Source organism: Malania oleifera, chromosome 5, assembly GCF_029873635.1.
Source record: "Malania oleifera isolate guangnan ecotype guangnan chromosome 5, ASM2987363v1, whole genome shotgun sequence".
In the NCBI taxonomy this organism is placed as follows: Eukaryota; Viridiplantae; Streptophyta; class Magnoliopsida; order Santalales; family Ximeniaceae; genus Malania; species Malania oleifera.
Genome location: NC_080421.1, coordinates 25,814,425 through 25,829,277, shown reverse-complemented (window position 1 = coordinate 25,829,277; position 14,853 = coordinate 25,814,425). Strand labels below are relative to the sequence as shown.

Sequence of the window (14,853 nt, the reverse complement as noted above, 5' to 3'; positions counted from 1 at the left end):
AACTCACGACGGCGAACATCTGCATAACTCTTCTGCCAAATTTGAGCCGATTTAATCCTATCATGGATCAAACCCACCTTCTCAGTTGTTTACTGCACGAGCTCAAGTCCTAAAACCTGACGTTCACCAACCTTATCCAAATACAAAGGAGAACGACACCTTTGACCATACAGAGCCTCGAATGTTGCATCTCGATACTAGCCTAAAAGCTATTGTTATAGGCAAACTCTACTAGTGGCAGAAATTGCATCCAACCACCACCGAAGTCTAACACGCAAGCCTGTAACATATCCTCCAAGATCTGTATTGTTCTCTCCGACTGTCCATCAGTCTGGGCGTGGAACGTTGTACTGAAAGTAAGTTTCATCCCCAATACTTCCTACAAGCTCTTCTAGAATTGAGAGATAAACCTCAGGTCTCGATCTGACACAATGGACACTGGTACTCTATACATTCTGACTATATCATGCACATACAGGTCTACTAACCTACTCAAAGGGTAGCTAACCTTCATCGGTACAAAATGAGCAGATTTTGTCAGCCTATCCACGATTACCCAAATGACATTCTGCCCGAGAAGCACTGGCGGCAATCTAGTAACAAAGTCCATGGAAATATGCTCCTATTTCTACTCCGGAAGAGCTAAGGGTTGTAATGGCCCTGCCGGCCTCTAATGTTCAGATTTCACCTACTAACACGTCAGACACTGCTCCATGAATCAAGCAATCTCCCTTTTCATACCACTCCACCAGAAGGTCTTGCGTAAATCCCGATACATCTTCGTGCTGCCAAGATGTATCGTATACAAAGAACGATGCACTTCCTCCAAAATCGTCCTTCTGATCTTATCGTCGTTTGGAACACATAGTTTGGTTCCAAACCTCAACACACCTCCCTTAGAGATGTTAAAATTTGCAGCCAACCTCTGTTGCACTTTCTCCACAGTCTCCCCTAACTCCGCATCATTAGCCTGCACGACTTTAATACGCTCAAACAAAGTCAGCTAGATCACTAAACTAGTAATGAAAGCCTGATGATCTCCAGCCACCAACTCTATACCAAGGCTTTCCGGATCCCATCTGATATGATGCTGAGCTACAACTGCAAATACTACCGCATGCTCCAACTTCTGACTCAACGCATCAGCTACCACGTTAGCTTTCCACGGGTGATAACTGATGGTGCAATCGTAGTCTTTGATCAGCTCAAGCCACCTCCGCTGCCTCATGTTCAACTCCTTCTGCTTGAAAAAGTACTTGAGTATTTTGTGGTTAGTGAAAATCTCACACTAAATACCATACAGGTAGTGTCGTCAGATCTTCAGTGCATAAACTACAGCAGCCAATTCCAGATCATGCGTAGGGTAGTTCTTCTCGTATTCCTTAAGTTGCCGAGAAGCATAAGATATTACCTTACCATTGTATAAGCACACATCCCAAACCCTTCACAGATGTGTCGCTATAGATCACAAAACTGTCATTCCCAAAAGGAATGGTCAAGATTAGAGTAGTAACTAATCGTTGTTTCAGCTCCTGAAAACACTGCTCGCAATCTTTGGTCCAATCAAACTTCACCCCCTTCCTGGTCAAACATGTCAGAGGCCCAGACAACTTAGAGAATCCCTCGACGAATCGACAATAATAACCCGCTAGTCTCAAAAAAACTCTGAACCTCTTGCATACTCTTTGGTCTCACCTAGTTGACCACAGCTTCAATCTTGCTAGGATCAACTAAGAAACTGCCTTTAGACACCATATGGCCTAAAAATGTGACCTAATTCAACCAAAACCCACATTTCTTCAGCTTGACATACAACTTCCTTTCTCGTAAAATCTACAGTACCAACCTTAGGTGGTTTTTATGCTCTTCTGGACTCCTCGAGTATACCAAAATGTCATCGATAAACACTACCACAAACTGGTCTAGGTACTCATGGAAAACCCTGTTCATCAAATCCATAAAAACTGTCAGAGCATTCATTAACCCAAAAGGCATGACTAAGAACTTATAGTGGCCGTATCTAGTTCGGAAAGTAGTTTTCACCATATCCTCATATCTAACCCTCACCTAATGATACCCTGACCATAGGTCGATCTTTGAAAAGACCTGCATCCCTTGCAGCTAGTCGAAGAGATCATCAATACGAGGCAATAGGTAACAGTTCTTCACAGTCACTTTGTTGATCTTATGGTCATCAATGTACATGCCCATCGACCTATCCTTCTTCTTCACGAACAAAACTGGAGCTCCCCAAGGTGAAACATTAGGTCGAATAAAGCCCTTGTCCAGTAATTCTTGCAACTGCTCCTTCAACTCCTAAAGTTCTGCTGGAGCCATCTAGTATAGAGCTTTAAAGATCGGTGCCTTACCAAGAAGCAACTCTATCGCAAACTCCACCTCACGATCCGGAGGTAAATCAGGTAAGTCTTCTGGAAACACAGTCGGGAACTCGTTAACCACTTGAACATCCTCAAGCTTCAACTCCTCCTGTAGTGGTTCCTTCCCACAAGCTAGGTACCCCTGACATCCGTCCAAGAGTAACCTCCTTGCCTGTAATGTCAATAGAACCTGTGGCATCGAACGCACACACGATCCTACAAACTCATACTCCTGCTCAGCAGGAGGTCTGAATACTACTATCTTTCCTCAATAATAGATCACAGCATAATTAGATGATAACCAATCCATTCCCAGTATGACATTAAAACCAGACATATCGTACACCACAAAATTTTTTGGTAGTAGCCTTCCCTTAATTTCCACTAGGCAGCCTCCTAACATCCTCTTATAGGATGTTACACTTCCAGACGGTGTAACCACAGATAACCCTTTATTCATAACTTGGGTCTCAACCCCACACATCTTTACGAAGTTCATAGATACAAAAGAATGGGTTGCCCCCAAATCAAATAAAACAACAACTCTGTTTGAAAGCAATAACAAGGTACTTGTCATTACATTCCCTACACGGTCAGCATTAGCCTGAGTAAGAGAATATACCCTCGTCGGAGCTGTGTTAGCCTGGATGGTTCCCCGAGGTATCTGATTGCTACCATGGTTCACACTAGATGCATGTATGTCTCTCTTTGGTGCGCGGAAGTCATGTGGCCTAATTTGCCACAACTATAACAGTTACCCCCAAATGAATGGCACTCACATTCATACATTCATGCCATTTGTGGCACCTGATACAACGATCGTGCGACCGATCCACCCGAGCACCCTAACACTCGGTATTCTGGCGTTAACCTGAGCCCTTGTTCTTATTCTTCTTCTTCCATGATCCCTGATTAGAACCTGATGGCATCGGCCTCTTCTTCAATTCCTGATTCACCTCATCCTCTCGGATGCTGGTCTCGATCACAGTAGCCTTATCCACCAAAATAGAAAACTCACGGATCTGCAGCATATCCATTAATCTACGAATGTCTTTCCTTAGGCCCTTCTCAAACCTTGGAGTCTTCTCATACTTGATTGAGATCAAGCACGGCACAAAACAGGATAGCCCTATATACCGAGCAACATACCCCTGCACTGTCATATCTCCCTATGTTAGAACAGAGAACTCATCCACCTTAGCATCACGTGTGGAGGCCGGGAAGTATCTCCCAAAGAACACTTCCTTGAAGCTGCTCCATGTCATCTTTGTAGAACCAACTCTCTGCTTCTCCAGCAGACTCACTGCAGTCCACCATCGCCCAGCCTCCCCAGACAACTGAAAAGTAGTGTAGAGGACTCTCTACTTATCTGTGCAGTGTAGAACCTCCAGAATCCTTTCAGTCTTTTCGACCCAATCCTCCGCTATCATCGGATCGGGTCCTCCTAAAAACGTCGGATGGTGCATATATGTGAACCTCTTGATAGTACACCCCGCAGTAGTAGGAGAACGCTCACATCTTCTAACACTCCGTCCGATCTCCAACACAACTTGCCTTGTTAACCCTCGAGGCACAGAAAGTGACTCATCGCTCGTGGTATCCTCGGAGCCACTATCCAAGTTGTTATCCTTTGGTTCCATTCTAAAAAATAGAATAAGAATCGGTTAGTATTCCTACGCCATGTGCAATTTACACAATCATTGACATCTAATCATGTAAACTACCAATCTCACGAGTCCAGGTCTGTCCTATCACACCGACACAAAACCATCAATGGTTTGCTGTCATTTTACTGAAATCATCATTCTAGGAAAAACACAAAATACCGCCAACGAGTCCCTGTCTAACAAAAAAACAACCCTCGACCTATTCTACTCATTTCCTACATCTTATACTCTAGTATGTACACATAACTACACCTAACCAAGTCTATAAGACCTAACAACCTGGTTAGCTCTAATACCAAACTGTCACGCCCCGAACCTGGCAATGGGATCCAAGGTGTGATGTAGTAACCTAACATGTCTCTATATCATACAAAACACAAATGATACTACAATGAATGAGGGTCTGGCCCCATGGGGTTCCTGTACACCCTATACACATTCACATACACGACATATACATAGTGGAAAAATTCATTCCATAGATACTTAGTACCATACCAGAGTCCATACAAATAGAGTCTAAGCTCCATATTACAAAACATAACCCAGGGTTCCAGTAATACCCAAAACGATGACCCTGTTACAGTCCTAGTACTTACACAAGTACTTCATACAGCAAATCGACCACCTCACTCCCAACACAAGGACACTAGTTCCGATTACTCGAAGGACCTAAAAACATGTACGTACGATAGAGGTGAGACACCTCTCAGTAAAGAAGAATCAGGTTATATCGGTGTATGGCATATGAATGTTATCATGACATAAAAAATACAAAGTTCAATACAGTTTCAGTATTTTCACAAAACAATTCCAGTATAGTTCTCAACACACACATGATCAAGCAACTTGGTGTTGTCACACCCTTCAGCACAAAGCTCGCCCGCATTACACGGCGTCCTCAGCATATGGCATAGCCCTAAGCTCCCATGGCATCGTACCGGTACATCTGGTGGATCCACACTTTTCGGTGATCAGCCGAAGAAGTGATATTTCACGCCCTCGGATATAGAGTCGGACACTCTTGCCACTGGCAGGTGGTATTTCACACCCTCTGATATAGAGCTGGACACTCTTTCACAACCTAGAACAATTTTGAACTCACGCTCCTATATCTCATTTCAGCAAATCACAACTCAATGCATGTTTATCACAGTTCATTCCACACTCATTTGGTAATCTCAAAATCATGATTTTCAAAATACAGTTTAAAACAAGTTAAGGCACAACCATCTCCATAACACAATATATAACACAATATATCCACAGTTTTCCAATGAAACCAAAGATGCAACCCGATGCCTCCTTTTTCCCAAAACTCTAATATGAAAATCCCGTAATTTTCACCCACTAGATTTCCCTAAATAAGTGGCCAAAACATACATAGGATCGTGAACCAAAGTTCTATCGAATCTAATTTCAAAAATAACCAATATAAATAGAATTCCCTTCCCTTTCCCCAAAAATCCCAACACAAACTCTAAGACTCCTAAACCACGAACCGAGTTCCCAAAACCTATAAATCACAGTACAATAATTACTTACAATCTTACGCTCTACAGATCTACCGAAATAGAAATAAAAATTAAGTCTTGCCTTGATTTTTGTGTCAAAACCTGAAGACCTCAAAATGAAGATCCATTCCACAGAACACGTAGAGATTCCTGCCCTGATCCTCATAGTAACGTCGATTCTAGCGATGAGCGACGAAGAAATCTAGAGAGAGGAAGTGAAGTTTCGAGTTCTAGAGAGAGAGAGAGAGAGAAAGATAAAGAAATTAGGATATCTTAACTTCTAAGCAACTCAAAATGATATTTATAGTACCTTTGACTTGGCCAACTTTGTCGAAGAGGCGGCGTCTTCATCGATGAGCCAACGAAGGAAATTCGTAGACGTAGTGGTGGTCTCGTCGATGAGCCTGAGATTTCTAGATTTCCCAACCTCTCGGCTTCTCTGTGTCGACGAACCTCTACATTTCATCGTTGAATAGTAGAAGGGCCTTCATCGACAAAACTATGGCTTCGTCGACGAAGCCTACTCAATTTACTATTTTACCCTTTTCTTATTTATTTATTCCATATCTCATGGGTGGGGTTCTTACAACAGATTTAAGTACAAAAGGTTTTTATTTATTTAGTTGTGTGGCATAAATTAATATCAGAACTGTTTAGAATTTATACAATTTTTAGAATATCATGATTTACAGTATATATATATATATATATAGATGGATAGATAGATATTTCACAGATTACAAATGGAAAGATATTTTACAATAATTTCAGAACACCATGGTATACAGATTTCAGAACCATAACATTCAGATTATTCAAATATTCAGATATTCAATATTTAGATATTAGAGATTATTCAGATTATACAGCATATTCAGATCAGTTATTACAATGTTATGGTTATTTTAGCATAAATATAACCATGGTAAAATAGAATATATATATATATATATATATATATATATATATAAATATAACAATGTTATACAGTATTAGATCCCTAATGAATCAGTTCAGTCAACAGAGCACGATACCGTTGCTATTTCAGATCAGAGTGCAACCACATATCTCAGATAGTGTGTGAATTTTAGTCAACCGTGCCTTGGAGGGATTGTAGGCTCCCCAGTATTCTAGGTTGAGGAGGTTGGTCTGATGATGATAGAGTTTCAGTTGACTTATCTTGATAGGCCAATCAAAGTTAAGTCCCGTCTACAGGCCACACAACCCTGTCATAAGGGGTTAAATCATGACATACAGTTTTCCAAAGTAGAGAAATGCACACAGTATACTTACTAGAAGTATGATTAAATAGAAAGCTCAGATATTACAGATGTATTTTAAGCCATATAGGTGTGAGTTATACTATGTATTATATTGTAGACTATCTCAGTTTTAGTTATTTATCAGTAAATTATTTATGTAAACTCAGTTGCCACACACTGGTAATACCATATTTCTTCTTCTGAGCGTGGTCTCATCCCAAAAAATTAACATTTTTTAGGTGATCCAACTAGACGAACAGATCAGGCTCGAAGATAGGGAGGTTGGTTGCACTGCCCTATTTGTAGGGTAAGTGTTTTCAGGGAGAAGTATTTATGGGTAGACTTCAGGAGTTTTGATAGATGAAACTGGAAAGATATGTATTTATGTACGTATATTTTGGGAAAATACTAAATTCTGGTATTATGTATGTGGTTGTACAGTATTATATTTTTCGCTGCATAGGTGTTTCTCAGTAGTTATTATAGGGGTATCAAAGTAAATGATTATCAATCTATTTATGTTTTATTTGAAAAAAAAATTGTATGAAATTTTGGATCGTTACACTTATGCTTCCAAATTGCTTCATTGACTCCTTGCACTACATAACTCTTCAATTTAAGCTCTAATTTATTGAAACATCAAATATACCACACGTAACTTTGAAAAATAATAAGAATTGGTAATTACGGAGTAAATAGGAACATCGCACAGGTAAATGGGGGACTAAATGAGCATATTTAGGAACACATCAATGTACTTCATGCGGCACAAGTTAGAGATGTTTGCTAAGTTTAACTTGTGGCTAAGGTGGAAAACCACATCAAGATAAAAATCCTTAGGTCACACAATGGAACTGAGTACACTGGTATTCAAGGAGTTTTGCAAACAACGTGGCATAAGGAGAAATTTCACACTACACAAGATACCATAACAGAATGGTGTGGCGAAAAAAGTGAATTGAACTCTAACTCCCAAGATATTAATTTCTGTTGTCTTTTCTCAACAGAAATTCTTTTCTGTTGTTTTATGTGAATGACATATTAATTGCTGGAAAGACTTTGACCGAGGCTAATTATTTGGAAACTCTGTTGAGAAAAGAATTTGACATAAAGGTTTTGGGTATGACTAAAAAGATTCTTGGGTTGGAGATTTGCAGGGACAGAGCTGTAGGGAGATTGTGGTTATCTTAGGGTAGTTTTGTGGAGAAGGTGTTGGATAGGTTTAACATGATTAATACAAAATCGGTCACCAGTACACCATTGGCGAATCATTTTAAATTGTCTACTGCTCAATGTCCAAGGACGAATAATGATATTCGTGACATGTCAAAGGTTTCCTGTGCCAATGCAATGGGGTGTTTGATATATGCTATGGATAGTACAAGACTAGGTCTGGAACAAGCTTTTAGTGTGGGTACTTTAGACTATGGCGTTATGTTCGGTAGGCAATACAGTGATCCGTTAGTTGTGGGATTTATGAATGTAGACTATGCAGGGGACTTGGATGACAAGAGGTCTACAATAGGGTATGTTCTAGGAGGGCCTATTTATTGAAAGTCTAGGGTACAGTCTCTGGTTGCACTATCTACAATCGATTCAGGGTATATGGCAGTAGCTAAATCTACCACGAACAAGTTCAAGCATCGCTTGGACTTGGTTTATGTCTCCAGTTGCTAGATGAGAGGCGGTTCCATCCTATTGTTCTAAGTGGAGCAACGGGTTATGTTTTTTATTTTCTCCTAAGGGGTGTATATTCACCAAGGTGGAGATTGTTGTAATATGTGGCTTATATGTTGAATGGAATGCATGTTCAAAGAGAAAACATAGTTTAAAACAGAGTTGTTGGCCAAGCTGGAGGAAACTGTCAACGGTTTGTTTGAAACCGTCGATGGTTTTGCCAGGTACAAAAGAAAAAATCGACTATTTTTGTCCTGTTACATCGACTGTTTCGTCTTGACTTTAAATTGTCAACGGTAAGTCTGAAACTATCAACAGTTTTGTGCGGTTACTCAGCGCTAATTTTCGAATTTTGAATTGTTAAGTTAAATAGGTTGGGTTTTAGGGGGAAAACTTTCAGGAGTGTTATATATGCATGTTTGTATGTTATAACTTTATATATTTGGGCAAAAGATAGTGAAAAAATCACTGTCATTTGCTCCCTTGGATGTAGGCATTGCTTAACCACGTAATTCTTTGTGTCATTCTTTTATTGCATTCATATAATCTGCATGATTGTATTTTTTTGTATATTTCATTAGTGAATGCTGAATTGTGAGATCGTTTGTTTTCGTTTCGCATTCATTTGCACAACAGTAACTATATAGTCATAGATTTTTTTATTAATTAAGAAACAATGATGTGTTTCAAGGTTGCCAGCATAATATTTGTAGATGCACCTGTTGGCACCGGATTTTCATATTCAAAAACTACTCAAGGATACAATACTGGTGATTCACTCTCAGTCAAGCAAACCTATGAGTTTCTAAGGAAGGTGAGTCAAAATTCGCTTGCCCAATCCCAAATAAGTTACAATCACATTCAAATGTATTTTTCTCTTCTTAAGTACTCCTTATACAAACTTGTTAAACACATTATAAAATATTTAAAACATATTTGTATGTATTTGCTAATGTACTTTTTTGAGTTGTTGATGCAGTGGCTCATTAATCATTCCAATTTTCTTTGGAACCCACTCTATATCGCTGGTGATTCATACTCAGGCTTACTTGTTCCCATAATTGTTCAAGAAGTCCACAATGGTAAGTGAGCTACACAAAACTAGATTATTTTTGCTTGGTTAATAATCTGTTTTATTAATTTCTACTAAAGCATAAGAGAATTATAACGATAAAAACATAACAACAAGCCTTTTTTGCTCTCCAAATCATTAAGCCTATTACCAAAAACTTTGCATTAAGAAAATAACAAAGTTGATATTTACTAATTAAATGTGACAATTTAATTGTTTTTAAAAAGATTTCATTTTAAAAGAAGTCTGCATATTTTGTCAAATTTTCTATTTTTTACTTCATCAATTTACGGAGGGATTGTACAAATATATTTAAAATTCTCTGATTTGTTTGATTCTTATAATCTCTCTTATTTATTTCTTAATTGACAACTCATGCGGATATATTTTCAAAAGTAATACATTATTGTTAACTTAATTTGGTGCATATATTTTATAAATTTTTAATAAATTATTTATTTTTCATGTTAATTTACTCAATCTATCCTCGCAGACAATTTTTTTTTTGTTATGATGGTTAATAAAGTGATAATATAAAATTAGGAAAAATTACAAAAATATCCTTGTAATTCCACTCAAAAAAACATGAGCTGCCTAGTAGTTCCACTACTACCACTTAAAACTTTAGCACTCAAAGGCAAACCCAACTCTTGGAGAAATTTAAAGCCAACAATATCTTTTAGAGGAGAAGTATGAAGCCCATTATCAAAGAAGAAAGAGTTGTTACATCCATTCCCACTTGGAATCTTCATGCCTGTGTATGCTTGTTTTAACGCCTAAAATTTTCCTTCAAGACCATGTACCATTCAAGGTTGCTTTAATACATAGTCTTATTTCATCTAATACTATTTGATTTGCATTTAAATAAGTACTTGTAAAATTATTTTTCTTAAAATGACAAATATTTTCTTAAAAAGTATTTTTTCTAAAAAAAAATAATGTACCTGCTTAAACTATTTTAGATGAGTACTCTTATAGATAAGTATTTTTTCTAAAAAAAAAAATATTTTTCTTCAAGTGGTTCTAAACTATTCCCTATTATAATAGTTTGCCCATGGTCTTAGAAAACAATATATAAAAATATGTCTTTGCAAAGTTTAGCAAAGCAATATATAAAGATATGTCTTAAGCTGCGATATTCAAACTAGAGAGAGGAGCTCGAGTCAATTTTGGATTCTTGGTTCTCACAATGTTTCAAGCTAAATCAATTAAGTTTAGAAAATGCCCAAAAAGGTGAGCCTCAAAATGACTTTGTCTATATCTTAAATTCCTCATAATAGCATGTGGTGTATTATATGAGATTTTAAAATTTTGAATTCTCATAGGGATCTAAAATTGTTTAAGGTAACTATAAAATTCAACTTTCATATTTTGTGAGAATCTCAAAGCGATCAAACATTAGCATCACATTAAATGTTAGTTTTGTACTAAACATGGGAATAGATGCATGAGCATTACTTTTTTGAAAATCATGAAGTATTTTGCGAGCCAATTAATTGTTCCCTTAGGGTTCATATACTATCGAGAAACTCCTTTCATTTCTTATTTTTGGTATTTTTTACTTTTTGAAGTTTATTTTTGTAGAAAGAATTCACAAACTAACTTTAAGTCAACTTGTTGCAGGTAACGAGGTTGGACTATTACCGCATATGAATCTCAAGGTATTCGTTATTATTAAAATCCCTACAATTAGTTAATTGCTAAATAACTAACTTGTTCTTTTGAATCTGAGTTAGGGTTATGTGCTTGGCAACCCATTGACCGATGAATATAATGACCTCAATGCAAGAGTTCCATATGCACATAGAATGGCCCTTATATCTGATGAACTCTACAAGGTAATTGAACCCATTGAGAAATTTTAGTTGGTAATCCCTTCTTTCAATTGCATATTCCTATGCATATATACTAGTTAGTCCTATGGGTTTAGTTGAAGAAATGAACTTTCGAACTTCATTTTCAAAAAATAAAAAAAGCATCGCATGACTAGAAGACAAAAAGAAAAGCGAAAAAAGGAACAAGAGAGACAAAGGTAAACCTAGACAATTTTGAATTTTATCCTCTCTGCTCACTATCATATTTTTAAAAAAATAATTAAAATTTTTCATTCTTTTTAATAGATTCTTTGTCAAAAATAAAAGAAAATGCATCCACGCAGTTTAGAAGACAAAATGAGAAGTGTTGGGGTTAGAATTAGTATGCCCTAGATCCAATCTCACATGTAATTGTTTGAACACATTTTTAATCAACAGTTTTGATTAATATATGACATTAGCAATTTTATTATTTAGTTATTTATTTAACTAAATAAAGATCTTTGATTAAATTTATAAGTTTGTCATCATAATGGAGATCGTAATAATGAGAGTTAGGCCTTTTTACTATGTAATCTAAATTGTTCTTAGTCATAGGATCATTAATATTAGGACATTAATGATATGGTTAGATCAATATATATGTGGTGGTCTCCATAAGATAGAGATTAGTTGATCTCATTAACTAAATTACATATATAGATGATGTATTTGGATATATGATCATTGAAATGACTCATTTGAAAATTCCTAATGGTTAGACTTATCATCAAAATGTCAATAGGATATTTTCTTGAGGAATATCATGTAATAATTTTCTTTGACCTGAGAACTTCATAATAATTAACATGTTATTTATTATACTTTATTTTGGACACCTATTGCGCTACGGTGATAATTGAAAAGATATTATTGGGTATGATTTAATACTTGTAGAATTAATGATTAATCAAGATGGAATCCGTCAACTCTTGGTAATGAGTTTAAACTCTATGTTATCATTAATTATAACGACTAAAACAAGACATTGGTCTGGGCAATTGAATAAAAGAAGAAAAGAGTTTCTTATATCATTCATTGGTCAGTTATAATAAATATGGAACATAATAGGTTACCAATTGAGATTTGACAGTTGAACCATATCTTAGGGTATACCCAGAGCTGTAATAATGGAAGAAAATACTACAATTATTCTTCTGCAGGTTCTTGAATGTAATTGTGTATTTCATGTTATTTGACCATTAAGGAGATTAGTTTGACCAATTTACTACCAGCTTAGTATTAAACCAATGAGGTCACACACTAACGAGTATTCTGATCTTTCTTAGTGGATTATTTATTTTATTATTTGATAATTAAATTAGAGAATTTAATTTAGTCAAATAAATAAATTTTTAGTTCAAATGGAATATTATTATATTTTTTGCTAGCATCGAGCATAAAATTAATATTGGATACAAACTGATGATTTTCTATTTAGAATAGGAAATTGATAATATTACTATGTTATTCCAATGATTAAAGATAAAATAATCTATTAATAGTGGAGTGTGACATATTGATCGCATTATTATAATAAGTTAAAATAATGGAAGATGATGCGAGAGAATATCAAAAGTCTCCCAATCCACATTGCCGCAGTGGTTATAAAATATATAATATTATTTTATTAGCTTATAATATAAGGGAGACTATTTTGGTAACATGAGAACAATATGTATAACATTATTGTGCAATGAAAGTCTTCCCTACATGGTTATAATATTATATTCAAGCGAATAGTCGATTGCAAGTACTAAATGATATAATAATAATTATTATGAAATTATTCACACAATAATACACTATTATAATGTAAAATGTGAGTGTGCTGTATAAGATTGGAGAGGATATAATAATGTGAAGTGTGAGTGTGCCGTGTAAGATGGGAGAGGATATAATAATTTATAATTGTTATGAAATTATTGAATATTGATAGTCCCAACCATTATGGATGTATTTTCAATAATGGTGGCTATCCTCTTCATCTCCTCTCCACCAATGACCAACACTAGATATAATAATTTATTATATATAAATCTCTCTCACATGACTTATAAATTGTATTCGGCTGATCTGAATGATAGAGAGATAAGCACAATTCTCCAGACTGAGAAAAGGCAAGTAGCTTCTCCCGCTTGAGAATGGGGTAAGAGCAACGAAATTCTAAAACTCAAGAGATATAATACTGAGTTTGTCTACTGTTTCCGTTGATCAAGGAGTTAATAATAAAGGTTAGTTTTTGTGTGGATACACATAAAATCTTCGTAATATCCAAAACTTTTTATATCCAAACTCGCTTTCAGGTATATTTTTTTAATATTTAGAATAATTTCAAATGCAAATAGATCTATTTTTGGATTGTTTATATTTTTCTGTTGTTTTTTCCCCTATGCCTACTTCCTCAGGCAGTTAAGAGCGACTGCAACGGACACTATGAAAATGCAGACCCAACCAATGCTCCATGCATAGCCGATCTCCAAGCTGTGACAAGGGTAAATGAGCATCCACGATGCATAATTACTTGTTGTCGTTTGCTAAGAAATTTGGTTTTTATTCGTATTTATGGTTTATAGTAAGGCGTGCGCTGAGATTGAGAATATCATTAAAGAAATCAATAGCGAAGAAATATTTTTTTGGGAATGTTTCATTTTTATAATGCATTGAGATTGATTTCATTCTTAAATACGTACGCAGTGTATGGATTCAGTATATCTTAGTCAAATATTGGAACCTTCATGTAGCTCTTGGATCAGCCCAAGACCTAGTTTTTTTCAATGGGATAAAAATGTGAAGGAAAATATCAGAGACTTCATGGACTTGCCTTCACAACGTCCTAAGCAGTGGTGCCGGGTAACCAGCCGCATGCCTGCCTGCACTTTTTGTTTATTACAAACACTGAATAGGGCAGAAGCTTAATGAATTTGGTTTCTTTCTCTTTGTGATTAGGAATATAATTATGTGTTCAGCTACGTTTGGGCTAATGATAAAACAGTCCAAAATGCGCTTCACGTTCGAGAGGTACATGATTTGTCTTTGTAAGAAATATTTTCTTAATGTTCTTTGTTTTATTGCACGCATAGAAAATATTTTGACAAAAATTTATATGTTCCTGCAATTGCAATTGGGAAGCAGGGAACCATAAGGGAATGGGTGAGATGCAATTGGACTTTGTCTTACACAGATGAGGTCGAAAACTCTGTTGGCTATCATCGAAATATTAGCAGAGAGGCTTATCGTGGGCTAGTTTACAGGTAATATATTACTCGTAGTCACCCCATCAAAATTGAGAATCAACATATAAATTAGATGCTAACTCTTTGTTATTCAAACAAAGGGCTTCTTTGGTTTGCCCTTCACATTCTTGTTATTGAATTGTGAACTGACTTGCATGCGAGATGAAGTCTCTGATGTAATTAATGATGCCAAG

General features: G+C 36.1%; 1 protein-coding gene across 3 annotated transcripts in view; it reads left to right on the top strand.

Annotated features, from left to right (window-relative positions):
- Positions 1-14,853, top strand: part of LOC131154995 (serine carboxypeptidase-like 18) — an 86,306-nt gene that overhangs the window by 22,857 nt on the left and 48,596 nt on the right. For all 3 annotated transcript variants that reach the window (XM_058107865.1, XM_058107867.1, XM_058107866.1), the window contains exons 4-11: positions 9,190-9,312; positions 9,478-9,580; positions 11,194-11,231; positions 11,307-11,408; positions 13,832-13,918; positions 14,121-14,276; positions 14,373-14,444; positions 14,559-14,677. In XM_058107865.1, coding sequence (XP_057963848.1) covers positions 9,190-9,312; positions 9,478-9,580; positions 11,194-11,231; positions 11,307-11,408; positions 13,832-13,918; positions 14,121-14,276; positions 14,373-14,444; positions 14,559-14,677 — 800 coding nt within the window. The remainder of the gene's footprint in view (positions 1-9,189; positions 9,313-9,477; positions 9,581-11,193; positions 11,232-11,306; positions 11,409-13,831; positions 13,919-14,120; positions 14,277-14,372; positions 14,445-14,558; positions 14,678-14,853) is intronic.